This window comes from Homarus americanus, unplaced genomic scaffold (assembly GCF_018991925.1).
Source record: "Homarus americanus isolate GMGI-L3 unplaced genomic scaffold, GMGI_Hamer_2.0 scaffold4060, whole genome shotgun sequence".
In the NCBI taxonomy this organism is placed as follows: Eukaryota; Metazoa; Arthropoda; class Malacostraca; order Decapoda; family Nephropidae; genus Homarus; species Homarus americanus.
The window spans coordinates 416,375-437,455 of record NW_024746161.1 but is presented as its reverse complement, the minus strand read 5'-3'; the positions used below and the strand labels follow the sequence as shown (position 1 = coordinate 437,455).

Genomic DNA, 21,081 nt, shown 5'->3' with positions numbered 1-21,081 from the left:
TTATACTCTTTACCACAGTTTGTATACCTGCACTGTCTAGGTAGTACATTGTTTGTGCACCTTTACTGTCTTGGTACAAAATTTGCACAGTATGTCTGCACTGTATAGGCACAATGTTTGTACAGTATACCGGCACTGTCCAGTACATAGGTAGTTGTATACTTACACAGTCAATGTACAGTTCCCTACAGGTATAATGTTCCACCCGTCAGTGGAAAGACCACCAAGGAGTGAACACTATACCTGTGGGCAACTGTGCACTGAATACCTGCCTTGTCCAGATGCATGCTGTAGTATATACCTGCACAATCTATATACAGTACTATACATGTTGAGCCAACTATAAACTTGTATGATGATTTTATTGAATATATATCTATCTACCAATCTACTACACCATAAACAAACATGAGATGAGTTTTATGGCTACAAGCCCTCCCTGTGTTAGGTATAAGTTGTTCACTCAAAGGAAGGTCAGGTGCACTGAAATCATTCACTCCTGTCAGACCTGATCCTGTTATAAAAAAACAAAACATGTCCCCACTTCCTGCAACACTGACACACCATTCCAAGCGTACCATTGTGTGTATTGATCCAGCCTCTATATACAGTAATCATGGAGTGTGGGTGATGAAGGGAGCATTGGCCTCTCATATGGGTACTTATCATACAGCAGCCTAGAGAAACCATTCACGCTCATAGCCCTCGAGGAAGTAGCTGTGGTAGTCTGCCAAATATACTCAAGTGAATAATAGAAGTACAGTTTGTCCTGAAGTTCATAGTTTCCATCCTTTTGTGTGATAAATCAGAATCAATAAATTTGAAAATAGAAACCTAAAACAAAACTAAATTAGATTGAATAAATAAAAGGTAACAAGTTTAAAATTCTCTAATAAGATAAATGGCAAACTGATCAGTGATAAAATGGTTGGTTTAACATTTGTGGCAGTTCTACACATCTTTGTTGGTGGCCTTGGGTTCCTCCTAAATACGATGACTGTGACACTTCTTGTAAATAGTCCTCAGAGACCAACATTACCCCTAACAATCTATGGATTGTCTGACACAGTATCAGGTGCTGTCACTGGACTTGGTCTGCTTTGTGATGGTTGTCTCTATTTTGCCAACACAGTGTACAGTAATTCATGCTCTAGATATTTCCTCATCTATACTTTATTACTGTTTACCATTGTGACTGGCAACTTTTCTGCTCTTGGGATTGCTATTGACAATCATCCAGCTATAGTTTTATCCTTTCCATGTTCTGACGTCTTCCAACGTACTTTCTCTCTCGTGTGGACAATGGCATCATGGCTTGTTGCTTTGGCATTTGTGATAGTGTTGTGGGATCACACAGAGGTGTCTTCTATACATTTTGTGCAAGACAATACATTCTACTGGGAAAAGAACAAGGAAATTCGAGACACTCGAGGTCTTCTGGAAGATGTGTGGGAACACAACAGCCAACTGGACTGGTCCACTGATTACCGTGAAAATGTTATTATTGGCTTGATATATGGCATTGTCGGAGGTAATATTTCCCATGCTGAACTTGAGAAGTTTCATGGAACAACACAGAGTCAAAAAACCAAAACTGCAAGTCTACAAATTATTAAACAATTACATGCAACTCTTGGTATAACTCAAGAAGACCAGCAACGAGTATTTGGAGAACTGCTTAATGCCGGCTCAAAAAACAAAAATGAATTAAAAAATAGTACCATTCCCTATGAAACACAAAGCTCTACAGATAACAGCAAAGGAAAAAATAATATAACCAAAATGGCCATGACAAACTCAAAAACCTTCAAGCCATCATCAACAGCAATAATTAACAATTTACATAACTCTTCTGTGAATACCTCCAACACTCTTCATCCACCTGCCAATGTTCAGGATGGTTTAAGAGTACAGCCACTGGATGGCACCTTCACCCATAAACCACAAACAACAGATTCATACCTTAATTACACAGATATCGAGATGCTACTACAGCAAGATGAGAATAAATCTCCAAATAAATCAGAGATGCCACCTTCTACAAATACATCAAGGACAATCACAACAGAAAATATATTAGATATCTTTCATATCAGAGGAGAGTCCCAGGTGACTACAAGCCCTCACACAGGAAACAGTGCCCCTCAAGGTGTTCATCATACCAAAGCAGCAAATGAAAAAAATTCTTCTGAAGTGGTTAACAATGAAAATAGAGTGACAATTACAACTCCAGGATCAGATGATACAACATACACCTATGAAGAAAATGCAACTAATGTCTCGACTGCACAAGAAACACCCTCTCAACCAAACAGTGAATCACAAAATGAAGTTCAAAACTCAACTTATGTTAACACACTTGTACTACTAACAGACAACACCAGAGAAAAACAGGATGACTATGAGGTTACTAAACAGACCTTAGAAAAAAATGGAACAGAATTTTCACAAGCCAATAACTCGGACAATTTGACCGAATGCTGTGGCATCTCTCACAGCAACACTACAAGTGAATCTGCTTTGACCACAAACCTCCCACCTGCAAAGAACAACACTTCCCCAGCATGTCAAGCGCAGGTATGACCTATATGATTAATTATAATAACATTAAACTTTCATAATGAACAACAATTAGTAATAGTATTGTACCTGTACTTGCATAAAATTAAACATTTATCTGTGATTACTGATTTAGATGATAAAGTTAATGATGATGATATTTAAACATTGTACACAATTTTCTTAAGATAAGCAAACTAATGTACTACTCAATCACTCAAGCGCTATTTCTATCTTAATAAATTCTTGTTTGCTTAATTTTCATAACTGAGAAACCAATTTTGTATCAATCTATGGGTAAATTACAGTACTGTATTGCAGTTTACATCACACAAAACTGGCCTTCTTTCTTTGGCACGGCCACCTCTAGTTGGAGAAGCCATTCGGTAAATTATTTAGATATGTACTACAGTATATCATACAAAATGTAGTTTTCCTCTTACACTGTAAACGTTCCTCTGTTAATAATGATACAGTATCTTAAACCAGTTGATTTTACTGAAGAATCAGAGTACACAACCTACCTCATAAAGTACTCAACCACTGATGTTTTTCTCTTGGCTGAAGCTAATAATAATATACAGGTTGTTTATCAATTATTTGTGTCTGCAAACTCCAGCCATTTTACTAAAAATACTGTACAGATTCAGTGTAAAATCCAGTTGTGAGTAAACGGGGAATGTGAAAAACTAAATTTTCATTGCTATACACCAAATCTACCCGGCCAGACCCACACTCTGGTGTTCACAGTATACAGTATTGTGACTTACAGTGCAAATTACCTTTTGAAGACAAGAAAATAATGTTCTGTGCTTTGTTTTATAAATGAAAGCATCGAAGTTACATAATATTTTTGTTACTGGTCTTATGTATCGATGAAAGATAGTGAGGTGCTGACACAGGCATCTGGTAGTGTAACTATGGTGGTTGGTCATTGGTCTGGGTAGTGAGATAAGAGGTATGCAAATAAGCTACACAGTGTCCACCCATCCCTCTCTTCTGTCAGTGTTCATTCCAGTCTCTCATAAAAGAGAGAAGGTACACTTGGTTTCTGCACCAGAGTTCTTCTCTGTGTGAGGTGAACCTAAAAGAAGTTTCTGAGATAAGCAATACTGTACTGTACAACTTCAATTCTTCAAAATCAACTCTGATGATATCTGGATATTTAAATCAACATTTCTTTTTAATATAAATAATAAAGGTTTTGCAGTACAGTATAGTACTGGAAATCTCTCGTCCCCAGAAGACCTCTGCAGTGGCATTTCTAGCCTTCGGAAAGTGGGGGGGGGCCACTTTGGGGCCAAGGTAAATGTTGGGGGGGCAAAACCAAACCTGTGTACAACTTGCAAGATGCAGTTTTTGGCATTATTACACCAATTTGATTGACAAATGTGAAGTGACGTCTCTCATGACGCCAGCCTAAAATAATCAGCATATGGCGGTATAATGGCAACGCTCTTATTCCATTATCATGATTCATTGGAGTATTGACACACTTGAACATATCTCTAAAACTGTATTATTGCTCACATAGTCACATAAAGGGCGGGTGTACCACATAACAAACATCAGCGAAAAAATGAATGATCACGCTTCACACATAATGGAGATTATGGAGACAACGTTTACGTTTTCAGACATGGGCGCTGCATGCAACTGTTACATTATACCCAATGGCAAATGGCAATGGTGCGGTTTCAGTTCACACGGTACTGTGACGGTAACAGTATATTCAGTGCAGCTTAATCCTACGATTATTATGTCGGCTGCCAAACTCGTCGACAAAACAATCTAAATCAATTCCGTCAGCGTGTGCACTTTCAATCGATAGTAGCGCCATGTTACTCAGTCTGTCGCTGGACATGGAATTTCTTAGGAATATTTTCACTAATTTAATTTTCGAAAAGCTTCTCTCGCATGAAGCACTGGTAACAGAGAGAGTTACAGCTATCAACAGTAATTTATACAAACAGTCAAATGCAGCCTTATAAGGGCATATAAATGACATAAGTTGCACGAGTGATGAAGGTTGTTTATGTTCCTTCACGAGCAATTTCTTCACCAGAGGTGTCTCTTGTTGTAATTCACTTTGATTGACTGAGTATGTAACTGCAAATGCCCTCAAATCTTCTTCAGACAGGAATGTCTGTCCTTCTGTAAAAAGAGCTGAAATCTCACAGAAAATTGCACAGGAATCATTGGAGAAATGCCTGTCTAATTCACTAATCAAACAGTCTAGGACTTCATAGAAGGTGCCAATGTGCACATGACTCACGTCAGATCTTTGACCGGTCGTTTCCAGCACAATGAATTCATCATTCTGTCGAGGTTTTCTGGTTCGCTTTCGTGTCTTTGTTGGTGAAATGCTGCATTTCTCACAGAGCTCATCAATCTTCTCGGAGTAATGCTCAATCAAGTTACAGTGGCGTTTATCAGCTAGATCTTAACGGAGCGACGAAATGAGCATTGCTGCTTTTCCTAAGTCTGCTTGCTTGTCCTGTAACTGCTGTGATACTTTATCAACTTTTCCAAGAATCTCTGAGAAAAACTGCAATAAGTAGACAAATTCTGCATCTATTTGCGCAAGTAAACCTCGTGCGGATACGGCTCGTGCTCCAGTGTTTTCTGCAGAAGTCTCCTTCAATAGTCTTACTATGCATTCGAGACGCAGCAGAGCATTTTCACATGACGTGGCCCGACACCACCACCGTGTATCACTCAGATTCTGCAGTTCTCGGACTTGTTCTCCTGGGAACATTTCTCGTTGTATAAAAATGAAACTCTCGTGAACGACAGGGTTACAAGCGAAGATATAGAGTTCTTCAAGCAGACTGAAGAATTGGGCTGCTTGAGGCACATATTTAGCAGCATTGATCAAAACCAAATTGAGCCTGTGTCCATAGCAGTGTACATAATAGGCAAAAGGAGCTTTATCAAGAATGTGTTTCTGAACACCACTGATTCCTCCACTCAAGACCGATGCTCTATCAAATCCTAAGCCAACAAGTGAAGATTTGTAATCCAAACCGAGTTTATGCAAACTTTTCAAGATTACGTCCGTGATAGATGCAGCATCCAACAACACCATGGGAGTGAAGGAAATGAAGCACTCCTGAATGCAATGTGACACTTCATCATAAAATCTGACAACTATTGCCAACTGCTCTGTTTTACTAACATCCTTTGCTTCATCAGCTTGAACAGAAAAGTAATGACATGATTTCACACTTTCAGCAATTTCTTCTCTCACCATAGATGCGAGCGTGTCAATCATCTCATTCTGTATCGCAGAACTGGTGTATTTCTCATTCTTTGGACCACTTTTCACACAATCAGCTATAACAGGATCATGCTTGGCAATGAATCTAAGGAACTTACGGATGTTTTCAGAATTCAGTTCTTCGTCACTTTCTCTGTGTCCTCTCTGAGCAATGTCCTGAGGTACTGTCAACAGGATTATTTCTCCAAGAGTCTTTATGTAATGGCGATTTTCACGAACTTTTTGTCTTATAGGCCTCACTTATACTCTGAGCAATGGATGTCTTCTCAACGTTATTGCGTTGGTAGTCAGCCTATGCAATACAGGAGGATTTGTGGCATTGTGAGTTCAGGTGCTTTCCAATGGCACCATCTTTTCCATGTGCTTTTTTCCAACGTCGGAAGCCGCTCTACGAATGCGTCATCTGCATTGCCATGAGCTGGTGGTGCAAAATGCCTGCACGGGAAACAGAACATTGCATCCCGTTCTTGAGAATATTCAGCCCACTCATATTGGTCAAACCAAGCACCGACGAATGACCGAGCATGGGACTTTCCTTCAATATGCTTGGGATACTCCTTTAGAAGGGACTGAACAGGGTTGCTAGCAACAGATTCTGAGATGTCAGTTGGTGCAGTGTCTTCCTCCTTATTTTTCTGTTTCTGCGATGAATATAATACACTTGCAGTAGTTATAGCATCAGAATTCCCCTTTGACTTCTTTGCAGGAGGGCCCTCAGATTCCTTGTTTTCTGTTGCACAGCGTTTATTTTTAATAACAAATTTATCCATATTTGCTTGTGGTAATCCAACCGTTATCTGTAAAAAGACAAAACCTACAAATTAATGATAAATTATTCAAGATAATCGTAGAAATGATCCGTAACCTGCGAGGCTGCGACCTATCCGTCGTAGCATAATATAGAAGCGTGTTAGCGTGCTTCTCTAGTTAAATATTATTTGCGTCATTATTACAATGAATTACAAATTATGATAACTTCAGTCATTTGCAAATACAGTACTTACTGATCAGTGATCCCTGATCACAGATAAACAATTGCGGAATATGCGTATAGGTTACCCTGTCACTGGTGACTTGGCGAGATGCAACTGACACTAGGTTTTTTATTTTAATGCAATTCTTGTACCTTATTTCATTAATATAGATCATTTTTTAACTATAGGAGTATGGAGTAATATTACAATCAGTCAATCATTCAGTTCAAGTCAATCAAGTGGCTGTAGTTGAGCTGAGCTGAACAGTATAAGGTAAATCAGTACAATCCATCAGTTATATCATTACAAAATGTAGGCCTAAAGCATTCTCATGACATACTAATTATATATTCTTATGACATATAATATGTCACAAGAATGCTTTAGGCCTATATTTAGCAATGATATAACTGATGGACTGTACTGATTTACCTTATACTGCACAGCTCAGCTCAACTACAGCCACTTGAACTGAATGATTGAGATTGACTGATTGCAATATTACTCCTATAGTTAAAAAATTACTCACATGTTCTCTCTAAACATACCTCACTTAACAAGTACAAAAACCCAGTGGCACTGTGGCAGACGAAATATTTCTTCTGGGTAGTTTCGGCGACAAATTCGACAATTACTGTCAGTCTGTCACCCTCCTCAGTGGAAATACAGAGTGGTAATGTTCATCACCGACAAGGCAGTTTGTTTATATACACCGTGATGTGACCCCACCCCGCATATCTGCACCCTCCCAATTCCTGCCCTCCGGGCCTCACCTCACCTCAGTGATCTCACCTCACCTCACCCATGCCTGCATCTGGCGTGCGGTGCGCCCATTGCCTGAGTCACTTGACTCACTTCCTGGTTTTGGGAATGTTTTTGGAATTACAATTTTGAGAATAAAAAGTGGGGGGGCCAACCCAAAATCTGGGGGGTCCATGGCCCCCCCCCCTGGCCCCCCCGTAGAATCGCCCCTGGACCTCTGCACAAAGTATTCTGGCTAACGGGGGATATCACTGTATACAGTATACAGGTACTCGACTTACGACCACCCGGACATACGACCACCCCAGTCGTACCAAAAAAAATTTTAATTACGTATTTTCGAGTCCTGACGTTAGTGATTGCGCTGTGTACTGACAACATTTTTTTTTGTAATTCCATTTAAAATGGCTGGCAAGCTTAAAAGTGGGGGTTTTGTGGTTCTGAGAAGAAAAAGAGACACCCATTTTAGATTTTCTATGTATTATTTTCCCATTTTCGACTTACGACCAATTCAACTTATGACCTGGATTTGGGTCCCTAACCCCATCATAAGTCAGGGTCTGCCTGTACAGTGATATCCCCGTTAGCCGGAACAAAAGGTGCAGAGCACTTCCGGGGATGAGAGATTTCCGGCTAACCAGACGACTTTCTCAAACCCGGAAGAGTTCCTTATCCCCGGAATCTTTTCCGGTTACTGGGAAAAGTTTCCAAGTGTCTTAACTAGACATCTTGCACACACAGACACTCGCCCACTTCCCCAGAATGTTTCTGGGTGCTGGGGATGTTTTCCTTGAGTCTAAACTGCTGGAGTCCATAAATGCAGTTCTAATTAAGTTAGAAACTCCATTTCTTCACTATATTAATCCAGAATAGTTTATCTAAATGTTTGGTAAAATAAACATATTTGAGAATTAAAAATCTATATGATATGGGCGTAAATGAAGCTGTGTGTTACAGCAAAGACTTATTTTCCACTCCCATGGAGCTGTGGGGGATTAGTGGGTCTCGTGTACCTGACCCGATGCAATGCCAGGTGAAGGTAGGTTTAGGGATTAGTGGTCTCATTTTACTGACCTTCTGATGGAAAGTCAGGTCAGTCTTTCTTGGGTGGGGGATTAGTGGGTATCATGACCTGAAGATGTCTTGAATAAACATGAAACCTAAAGTAGTTTTAGAGAGATTGTGATAAGTATAAGTATAAATGAGCAAAGTTGTATCCCTTCAACATTACATTACATAACATTTTAAAATATGGAGTGAGAAAGCAGAAAGATGTGGGTAATTAGAGAGATGGAGTGGAAATGAGTGTTGCCATGCACTCATCAACAGTTGATAATTAACTCACAGTCACATACACGCAAATTTGTCACGCAATAAAACCCTCACTCCTTACGTCTGTTGTTTTAATTCCATTGTTAGGGGTATGTGAGTGGTGTTGGAGTGCATGTGGGTGTGTGTGGGGAGGATGTGATGTTGGGGTGTGTGTGGGGAGGGTGTGTGTGGGGGGATGTGTGATGTAGGGGTGTAATGTTTGAGTGTAATGTTTGGCTGAAGAGTGTAGGAGTCAAACCTTTTTGGGGGGTGGAGGGTCGTACAATTGTGATAGGGAGATGAATTTGATACCATTATGATCTTTAATACATTCTCTACGAAGCGTTTCAAATAAGATATCCTTAAACGAAATATTTCTAGTGATATAGTGATCGGAATTCCATACTTTTATAAAAAAAAGAAAAAAAACGTAAGAAATGTTGATACCAGTCAGTAAAATCAGTTCTTATTTTGTTAGACACCATTTTTTATCAAAATCCTGAATAGTTTATCTAAAAGTTTGGTTAAATAAATATATTTAAAAACAAAAGCTCTAGATGATACAGGTGTGGATAGAGCTGTGTTACTTTTATCCTCTCCGCCACTGATCGGCTCGTTAGTAGCTTGGGCGATAGGTCATGACTCTGTTACACACTGCTGGCAAGTGTTCTAGTGTACTGTATACAGTATATTATACTCGCCAGCAGATCTGTCATCTTAGCTTAGAATAGGCAGTCACTTCATTCAATTGACTGTAATACATAACTAATCATGTCTTAACACTTGTGATGAAAGTTGGGTGAGAGATTATTGGGTCACGTTACTAACCTGACCTAATGCAATGTCAGGTCACCCATTGTTGGGTGGGGGATTAGTGGGTCTTATGACCTGAAGATGTCTTGAATTAAATTTTTTACCTATGAGGTATATATACATAGTACTATACTGTACAGGGCTGCCTCACTTATCACAAAGGTTACGGGCATGAAACTTGTTGCTAATATCGAAATTGCGAATAGAGGAGCAATTTCTCCCATAAGAAATACAGTGGTGCCTCGGTTAACGAGCACAATCCGTTCCAGCAGGTTGCTCGTTAACCGAAAAACTCGTTAACCGAAACCATTGTTTCAATGGGTTTTTGGGTAGTTGGTTCCAGCTCACCGAAAATTGCCTAAATTCAACAAAAAAGGTAGAAATGTACACTTACTTTGAGGTGTGTATGTAGAAGGCTCCTGGATGATGATGATGATGATGATGATGATGATGATGATGATGATGATGATGTGAATTTGAAGTGGGAGGTGGAGGAGGAGAAGGGAGAAGAGAAGGAAGTGGAGGTGGAGGAGAAGCATTTTACTGCTTCTTAGAAGGTGAGTCACCTTCCATGAAAATGTCAGGAACCTCTGGACTGACAGATTCTCCATCAAGAACATCCTCTCTCCTTCTTGAAGTGGAAGGCTGAGGGCTAGCATCATCCTCTCTCCTTCTTGAAGTGGAAGGCTGAGGGCTAGCATCTTGTACCCTCTGCCTTTTACTGAAGAAAGTGTCAATTGTGGTCTGTGGGGCATCTCTCCTCCTCATCATTAACTTATGTTTAAAGAAGGAGACCATTGTGTCCTAAACATGACATAAAATTAGTTCAGATTTTTTCACATCTGGGTGCTTTGAAGCCAGTTTCCAGAACTTCTCCCAGTAGTAAATGACATCTTTCAACTCTTTAGTTGACATATGGTCATCACTTTCAATTTCCTCCTCACCACTGTCAGCCTCTACCTGTAACATCTCATCCAGTTGCTTCAAGTCTTCAGGAGTAAGTTCCTCCTCATGAGACATCACAAGCTCTTCCACATCCTCCTCCTCCACTTCAAGGCCCAATGACTGACCAATGGACACAATCTCCTGGTCCAACTCCGTTTCTTCCTCAAATCCCTCAAAATCATGGACTACTGATGGCCACAGTGCTTTCCATGAAGAATTGAGGGATCTAGTGGAGACTTCTTGACATGATGACTATCAATTTTACAGCCTCCAGGATGTTGAATTGAGTCTTCCAGAACTGTGCCAGTGTTAGTTCAGGATCAGTGGAAGTTGCCTGATGACACCTCCTAAACATTTTCTTCATGTACAACTTCTTGAAGTTGCTGATCACATTCTGGTCCATTGGCTGTATGATTGATGTAGTGTTGGGAGGCAAAAACAACACTTTCACAAAGTCAAATTGATACTCCAAAGTATTGGCAAGTTCAGGGTCATGCCCAGGGGCATTATCCATGAGGAGAAGAGCCTTTAAAGGGAGTTTATTGGAGGTTAGGTAGCTCTTGACAGAAGGGCAAAACACCTCAACAGCCCATTCATTAAAGAGCTGTCTTGTCACCCATGCCTTACGGTTGGACTTCCAATAAACTCCAAGCCGTCCTCTTACCACTTTTTGGTGTTTGAACACCCTGGGGTTCTCAGAGTGGTAGACAAGCATAGGCTTCAGTCGGAAATCCCCTGAAGCATTGGCACCAAGCAATAGAGTGAGACGGTCTTTCATGGGTTTATGCCCAGGTAAAGAGGCTTCATCTCTGGTGATGAATGTTCTTTTGGGCATCTTTTTCCAGAACAGCCCAGTTTCGTCCACATTCAACACTTGCTGTGGAAGATAATTTTCTTCTTCCATCAGTTCTTTAAATTCAACTAAAAACTTTGCTGCCCCTTCCTTATCAGCACTAGCAGCTTCACCATGCCTAACAACACTGAAAATGTCACTTCTTTTCTTAAATTTTTCGAACCTGAAGAATCAGGTTGATGTGTCTTTTAAATGTTTGTATATCTCCCTGGCTCTTTTCACAACAATTCAGTGGAAACTGAATCACCTTTCATCTGTTTTTTCCCTAATCCAGAGATGAGTAAGCAACTCTCTCAGTTTCTGCACTAGGATCTACTTTAAACACTGCATTTTGTTCTCACTTTCACTTCTTTAAATTTGTCTTTCAGGTGAAGAATTGCTCATTATTGTGCTGATGCCTATTACGCCAGTCTTTGCATAGGCCGCATTTGTTCTAATGCCTTCATGTTTTTTTTTATAATTTCCTGCTTGGTTTGGATTTAAATCTCGCTTTTCTTCTTCATTCTTAGGCCCCATGCTGGATTCATAAAAATCTCAAACAGGTGATATTTTAAGTTTAAACTTGGTGTAATTCAAGATTATTTTCTTTAAAATAACACTGCACTGCCTATATATTGTCAATATATAAAAAGAAAATGTCAAAATAAATCCAATAATTTGGTTTGGAAACACAGAAAAAAAAGTTAGCATTTAGTTGAAGTTATGTTCTACAAGATGTTACTCCACTGAAAAGACACAGAGAGGCTATAACGCCTGTAAGGTGTGTTGGCAGCTGGATGCATGCCATGATGAAACTAGTGACCTACTCCTTCAATTTTGCTTTCTAATAATTGTTAAAATGACTAAAAAATTTAATACAAACTTTTAAAATTATTGAATTGTATAAACTTCTTGATATTTACTAAAATAGTAAGGAATTTCAAGCCCCAGAACCCCATTACTGTATTGGCGGACTAATACTACCGTGATATCACGCCTATAAGACTAACAAATTTGAACATTAAAAATCTGCCTAAAGTTAGGGGTCGCCTAAACCACCAAGTTTAAAAATTCTTACCTCTTAAATATTGTGGTTTAGTGTGTCAAGAGGTGGTGATGAAACATCATAAGCCACTCACAAGGTCTTACCAATTAATTAAGTTTTATACTGAAACTCCTACGCTAAGTAAGCTGATTCAAATTACTACCGTATATTAAAATAAAACATATTATAAACCTGTCTAACATACCGTAAAAGAGATTTATACCTCTATAATAAACACAGCTATCATCACATTAATTCCTCCCCATTTGCCAGTGAGAGTCGGAGGTGGTCAGTACGTATACCGACGTATATTTATCGCTAATATTTATCTCTATAAATAATTGATTTAAATTTATTTTTTTCCAAAGAATATTCTAGTAAATGAGTGCATTAATTCTGAAACTATCGACGTTAATTACAGACGCCAAGGACGCCATAAGCTATATACTACACCAGTTGGTAATACTGATGCCATTACTTGAAGTGAATACTATTTAAGTAATTAACTATAAATAAATACAAAAATTAAAAAAAGATCAAACTGAGAAATACTATACTGTATGTATAGTTGTCAAAGCAGAGGAAATTAAATTGTAAGTATCGCATTATTTTTCACCAAACCCAATGAAACACTACTGGAGAACATTCTTTGTCACAAAAACAGTTTATAAATTACAAAGAAAATAATTACAGTGTGTTTAATATATTAGTATATTATAAATAAATAAATAAAACAAATAATTCGGTAATCTATTTAGTAAATGGAAAATAAGCAAACATGTTATTTACCAAGACCTCCGCCTGGCCCAGGGTGAGATGTAGAAGAGATAAAGAAGGCTATTTATAGCCCATCAGAGAAGTTCAGCACTTAATGCACCATAAATAATTCATTGAACATTCATTTTTGTATATAGTATATTCATATATATATATATATATATATATATATATATATATATATATATATTTATGTAATAAATGTATGTAGTAAGTACATACTGGAACCTTTTTTCACCAAATCCTAATGAAACACCACAATTAGAATACGGTGGTTGCTGTTGAACCACATGTTATAAATAGTCACACCACCGAGACGAGGGAACACTCCCAACACGCTTCAGTGACGCCACTAGTGTTTACACTACACCAGCGGGTATAATTTGATGACATTTGAAGTGAATTGGCCTTATTTTAAAAAATCAAGGATGGTTGGTAAAGGACTACTGAGTCAGTGGGTAAGTGTCACATTTGGGGAATTGGTCTATACAGCAAATAGCTCAAAAGCTACTTTTAAATGGAAAATTTGGGGGCGTTTTATGCACCCCGGCCGCCTTATAGGCCGTGGATATACGGTATAGCTGGTTGACTGCTGGCAAGCGAAAAACATGTTCAGGTCGCAGAAGAAATTACATTTGAGGGATTGCTCGTTAACCGGTTAAGAATCTGGGAGGTAACTCGTTAATTGAAATTCGTTAACCGATACGCTAAACCGAGGGACCACTGTAATGTAAATAGGGGGTATACGGGCATCAGCGGTCACGGGCCAGATTTAACATTTGTTTTACTCAATAATATATAGAACCTAAAATAGATAAAGAAACAAGGGCATCATCATCATCCAGGAGCCTTCTACATACACTTCAAAGTAAGTGTACTTTTCTACCTTTTTTGTTGAATTTAGTCTAATTGAGCTGAACCAATTACCCAAAACCCATTGAAACAATGGTTTCGTTAACGCCGCTTTTTCTGTTAGCAACCTTTCAGAAAGGATTGTGTTGTTAACCGAGGGACCACTGTAGTATACAGTCAACCTCGCTTACGCTGCTTCATCGCACGGGTACCCTGCCGAACACGGAATGCTCACTTTCCGCGTGTGTGTACCTTTGCTGGAGAGCGGCGCGAGCAGGGTGCGCATAAGGTCGCCCAGTCAAAAACATTACCGAGTTCTTCACCCGCCACCCACCACACCGCCCAAGTCAGTGATATGAAATGATAGTGAGGATATGGACTTATATGGACTTTGAGGGTTTGACAAAGAGGCCCTGCAAGCTTCTGTGGTGATAGTGATAATTGATACAGGTGAGAATAATTATAATCTGCCCTCTGCCTCGAACCAACCCCCATCCTGTGCCCAGCCATCTTTTCTACTAATGTAAGTGTTAAAAACCTAATATTATTGATATTTCTCTTAATTATTAATTGTGTGTGCATACCATCATAAATATAGTTATTTTTACTACAGCGAGGTATTGTGTCTGAAAAAGTGATGGGGTCGGCCCGGTCTCCATATCAATTAATCCCATATGTTATGTTGTTCACTTTTTGCCACTTTACGCTGGCCGCCGTGGGTTCAATTGACCGCAGAAAGTGAGGGTTCACTGTTATATAATATGAAACAACAAAGCCCAACCATTAATTAAGCAACGGGGAATTAAGTAACCAATCACCGATCACTTTTACATTCATTCATAATTTTTCCTATGCACTATAGTAAACATACGGCCATAAGTTGCCAGCTGTCTCCAGCAGTGTTCGAAGAATCTTTAACGAGACTGTACATGGCACATGTACAGGTACACCTGCATGGGAATGATTATGGTACTTATGTTGTGTTTACAGTATAGGAGCTCCTCTACTTACGAATGAGTTACGTTCCTGAGGCTTATTTGGAAGTCCAATTGTTTGTAGGTCCAACTTTACTCTTGTAGATACCAAACATATTGTAAACAATGAAAAGATTATGGATATTTAGTACAGCTATATTGCTATACCCTTTAATACAGCCTTAAAACCTGGCTCACTCTCCTTCAGCAGGTAACCTCCCCAGTGATGATGTTTGTATCTCTGAAAGTTTGTAAGTTGAACGTTCTTAAGTAGAGGAGCACCTGTACGCTACTGTGAATTAACGCATATTATTTCATATACAGTATTACCCGCCTAACGCTGGTTCACTTAACATTTATCATATAATGTGCCTCGCCAGAGCTGAACTTTCACTTAACACGGATTTTTCCACATACACATATACACGGGTGAGTGTCCAGCTCGAGACGCTATTTTAGATTTGCCCCACCCTGCCTGATTGCCTGTTTTAGCTCATAAAATTCATACAAATTACTCGGCCAGAATATAATTTACATTGCTGGAATTCTTATAATTTTGATCATTTTGAATATAAACATCATATTTTTGCATTAGACATACAAATTTTAGATAAAATTTTTCTCAAATTAACTATGTTATCTTTTGTGAAAATATATGACATTTATATTCAAAATATTCCTGTTACAAGGAATCCAGCAAGTCAATTATATTATCCTAACTTAATCTGAGGTATTATTTAATACTAAATGTTAAAACCCTGGAAGGAGGATTGTGGGGGTGGGGAGGAGGGTTGGGACTGACCGCGGGGTTGGAAGAGGGGGAGGTGGGTACTTGATTGACAGATAGTGTTGTGAAGATTATTTTTTTTTATTAACTGAAGATATTTGTTTTAGCTCATAAAATTCATACAAATTACCCGGTCAGAATATAATTTACATTGCTGGAATTCTTATATTTAGGATCATTTTGAATATAAACATCATATATTTTCTATTAAACATACAAATTTTAGATAAAAATTTTTCTAGGTAACTATGTTTTCTTTGTGCAAAATATATGACATTTATATTCAAAATATTCCTGGTCTTACAAGGAATCCAGAATGTCAATTGTATTATCCTAACTTTAGTTTGAGGTATTATTTATTAAAATTTAGTGGTTTTCCCCAAAATTTCTCTGAGAGGGAAGAGCCAGCGAGTGTAGTGAGAGAGGGAGGGAGTTGAGTCCATTATTTGAATGGACATTAACTTGGCGACTGTATTTCTCTTAAGTATTAATTGTGTGCATGTACCATCATAAAATTAAGATGTTATTTTTACTACAACATAGGTATGTGCCTTCAAAAAGTGGAGTTTGGGGGTCAGGCCGGTTTCTATTGGAATTAATCCCATATGTTCTGTTGTTCACTTAACGCGGATTTCACTTAACGCGACCTCTGGGTTCAATTGACCGCGTTAAGTGGGTTATAACTGTATGTATTTTCATATATCAGCTACTGATACAGTATACTGTAGTACTGTACCCTACAGTAAAGCATAAGTTAACATTTGAACATAGCATTTCTATTCATAACTCCTGTAATCATAATGGCATCATTATATATATACACCTAGACCCCACTTCATTTACTACGTGATTTACTTGCCGTCGGGACTTACGCATCTTCAGATATAGATAAAAAAAAAAAGAAAAATAAATAAATAAATAAATTTTTTTTTTAAATGACACACGATTTTCTATACCGAAACGTTTCCAGTATGTAGTCTCCATGTATAATTAGAAAATTATGGGGCCCCATGTGCATTCAGCTGACTACATTAAAGGTTAAGTGCTCAGTCACACTGTATCCATTCTTATTATTTATTACTTTCACTGTACTGTATCCATTCATCATTATTCATTACTTTTACTGTACTGTATTTCATTGTAGATTTTATTAAAAAAAAAAAAAAAAAATTATCTATGTCGGACTTACGACCTGATTTAGGTCCCTAACCCGTCGTAAGTCGGGGTCTATATATATATATATATATATATATATATATATATATATATATATATATATATATATATATATATATATATATATATATATATATATATATATATATATATATATATATATATATATATATATATATATATATATATATATATATATATATATATATATATATATATACACACATATATACACATACATATATATACATATATATATATATATATATATATATATATATATGGGTTGTAATTGGTCAAATATATTAGGCATTTGTTGATATACTGTATTGTCTTTCACTGTCCTTGATGTTGTTTTATGTCTATGTATTTGTGGATTTGTTGTCGTTTATTCTGCATAGATGTCCAAATATTTTGTGCGAATGACAAAATATATGGTTTCGGTGTTATAGTACATGACCCTGTGATATTAATGATGACTACTGGTTTTCTATTCCGCATCTGTCTATCAATAATGCAAAAAGGGGTATTATTCCCCCACCCTACCTCCACCTGACATTGAACCAGGTCAGATCAAGTCCCCCCCAAAAAAATACTTTAGCTTTCATCTTTATTCAAGACATTTTCAGAAAATTCTCTCGATTTTTAACCTCGGAAAATTTTATCCTAAAGCAGAAAATTTTCGGAAAATTCTGGCTTTGGGAATGATTTTCCGAGCAAATTTAAATTCCGGCTTTTGGAGATTTCCAGGTTTGAGGGATTCCTGCTAACGGAGATATTACTGTACAGTATATTCTAGGACATAGCTATAGGCGTAGACAGCAATATAAGTAAATTAGCTGATGACTCTAAAATAGGGCGTGTAATTAAATCTGACAAGGACTCCGCAAAACTACAGGAAGATCTAAACAAATTTTTTGCATGGTCTGAAAATGGCAGATGAAATTTAATATGGACAAATGTGAAGCACAGCCTAGGAAATGTAAAAAGAGAAACCAGATATCAGATGAACAACGTTGATATAGAAAAATCCGACTGTGAAAAAGATATAGGGGAAATGATAAGTAGGAATCTTAAACCAAGACAACAATGCATATTCACTTGAAACAAGGCTAACAAAGTATTTGGGTACATACAAAGGAATGTTAGTTAAGACTTTTTTCTTTTTTACAGGATTAGCCCACCAGGACACAGGTCTATGACACACATCAGGGCCGGGGAGGAAAATATAATAATAATAATAATAATAATAATAATAATAATAATAATAATAATAATAATAATAATAATAATAATACAGTCGGCCCTTAACATATGCGGGGGTTACGTAACAGAGATAGCCGTGGATGTTAAAAATCCGCGAATATGTGCTGCCCTCCCCCCCCCTCCCCCAAAAAAAACCTGGCCCCCATGTCCTTATTTACCGTATATACCTGTGTGTAGTTCGAGTTTTTAAGACCAAATTATTTGGCAAAAAATTGGGGGTCGACCTCTAAAAGGGTAATAGTTTCGTTAGGTTGAAAAATATTTACCAGTAACTACCAGTAAACAATGGAAACGATCACCAACACACCACCAGCTGTGAGTGTCGGTACAGTTGCCAGGGCAGATCTCTTGCGAGCCCAAAGTAGCCAAATCCATGGTATGGTAGCACAGGACGATGTAAAACAAAGTATTCATTTATTAAAGTTAATTTATAGATACTGGACATAAATTTTTGTTCATTACATTTGAAACATCAATCTTTGTTAATTAAATTTGAAACGAGAAAACTACGATACTGGATTTTCATTAAAATATTACATCACAAGTATATTTTACCTTAACTGTGACTGAATGAATATATTCTCGGAAATAAATATGGAAATGTAATATTTTTGCTGGAATGACGTACATATTATAGTGGGAAGTGGGATAAAATCATGACGAAAGACTTTCGCTTTCTTTCGTTGTTCAAAATATTTTACCGTAATCGCTTTTCGAATGGTTTTCAGTTAAAAAACTGTTGTACTCGTACTGTATTACAATAATATTCTATCCTATCATTAGCCTTATAATCCCACAACTGAAAACCATTCGAAAAGCGATTACGGTAACATCTTTTGAACGAAAGAAAGCGAAAGTCATTGCTTTCGTCACTTTCCACTGTAATACGTACATCATTTCAGCAAAAATATTACATTTCCATGTTCTCAGAAATAAATGGTAGTTTTGTTGAAACGTAATGTACAGTATTTAACATTAAAATGCAAAAATAGCTATAAAAACAATTAATACACCCGTAATGTACTGGCTGGCATCTCCACTCGTCCCTGCTCCCGCCAGTCACCTCCTCCCCGCTCTATCCCTCCGCCTCCTCCCCGCTCTATCCCTCCGCCTCCTCCACATCGTCACTACTGTTGTATTACAATAATATTCTATCCTAATTGACTTGAATAAATACTACGATACCATATTTCTGAATATTTTCATTAAAATCCATCCAAATCATTTTCCTTGCCATCGTCTGCAGCACCAAACAGCTTCTCCCAGTCCTCTCCTTGAACAGGGCTAGAGGGTACGTGTTTTTCGAATCGTTTTCAATTAAAAAAATGTTACATCACACGTATATTTTACCTAAACTGCGCCTGAATGAATATATTCTTGGAAATAAATAGTAATTTTGCTGAAACGTGATGTATTTCAATGTAAAATAGGATAAAATACATGACGAAAACAAAAGACTTCACCTAACCTTCCAATGTTCAAGAGATGTTACTCGTTTTTTTAATAGTTTTCGGTTAAAATACTGTTATATTACAATGATATTATATTCATACTGTGCTTGATATACTACATTCACAGAAATGAAATATTTTTGCTGAAATGACGTAAGTATTACAGTGGAATTTGGGATAAAATCGTGACAAAAACAATGACTTTCGCTTTCTTTCGTTCAAAAGATGTTACCGTAATCGCTTTTTGAATGGTTTTCAGTTAAAAAACTGTTGCATCACAAGTGAATTAGGATAGAATATTATTGTAATACAACAGTTTTTTAACTGAAAACCATTAGAAAAGCGATTACGGTAACATCTTTTGAGCAAAAGAAAGCGAGTCATTGCTTTCGTCACTTTCCACTGTAATACGTACGTCATTTCAGCAAAATATTACATTTCCATATTCTCAGAAATAAATAGTACTTTTGCTGAAACGTGATGTATTTCAATGTAAATTAGGATAAAATACATGACGAAAACAAGAGACTTTACCTAGCCTTCCGATGTTCAAGAGATGTTACTCGTTTTTTTAGTAGTTTTCGGTTAAAATACTGTTATATTAGTGATATTCTATTCATACTGTGCTTGATATAATACAGTCACGGAAATGAAATATTTTTGCAACTACAATGCTGATGTCAACACAAGTGTGGTTACAGCGAGACTGACTGAGTGAGGGAGAGCTATGCGTGTGTGTGTGAGGTAGCGGGAGCGGGCGGTGTCCCGTGTTCGGTGCTGCGCGCGAGTTGAATGGCGCGCGATTTGAATGTACTTCAATTACTTCAATGTACAGAATATTCCTCCGGCAGGGCAATCCGCGTATTTGCAAATCGGTGTATTATAAACCCGCGTATGTTAAGGGCCGACTGTAATAATAATAATAATAATAATAATAATAATAATAATAATAATAATAATAATAATAATAATATTAATAATGATAATAATAATAATAATAAAAATAATAATAAAATAAATAATAATACAATAATAATATTATTAATAATAATAATAAATTATAAAAAATATTAAATAAAGATATAATATACGTAATATTAATATAATAATGATAATAATAATAATAATAAAAAAAAAAAAATCAATCAATCATGAGAAACGTTATACAGTGAACCCTCACTTTACACGGTTAATTCAACCCAAAGGCCCGAGTAAAGTGAGAAACGCATAAAGTGAACAACATAACATATGGGATTAATTGAAATAGATATTGGGCC

General features: G+C 37.3%; 2 protein-coding genes across 2 annotated transcripts in view; one reads left to right on the top strand and one right to left on the bottom strand.

Annotated features, from left to right (window-relative positions):
* Nucleotides 1-21,081, bottom strand: part of LOC121879094 (zinc finger MYND domain-containing protein 11-like) — a gene marked incomplete at its 3' end in the record, with an annotated part of 73,382 nt that overhangs the window by 29,525 nt on the left and 22,776 nt on the right.
* Nucleotides 594-21,081, top strand: part of LOC121879093 — a 37,473-nt gene continuing 16,985 nt past the window's right edge. Inside the window, exon 1 of the mRNA XM_042385598.1 lies at nt 594-2,577. Coding sequence (XP_042241532.1) covers nt 925-2,577 — 1,653 coding nt within the window. The 5' untranslated portion in view covers nt 594-924. The remainder of the gene's footprint in view (nt 2,578-21,081) is intronic.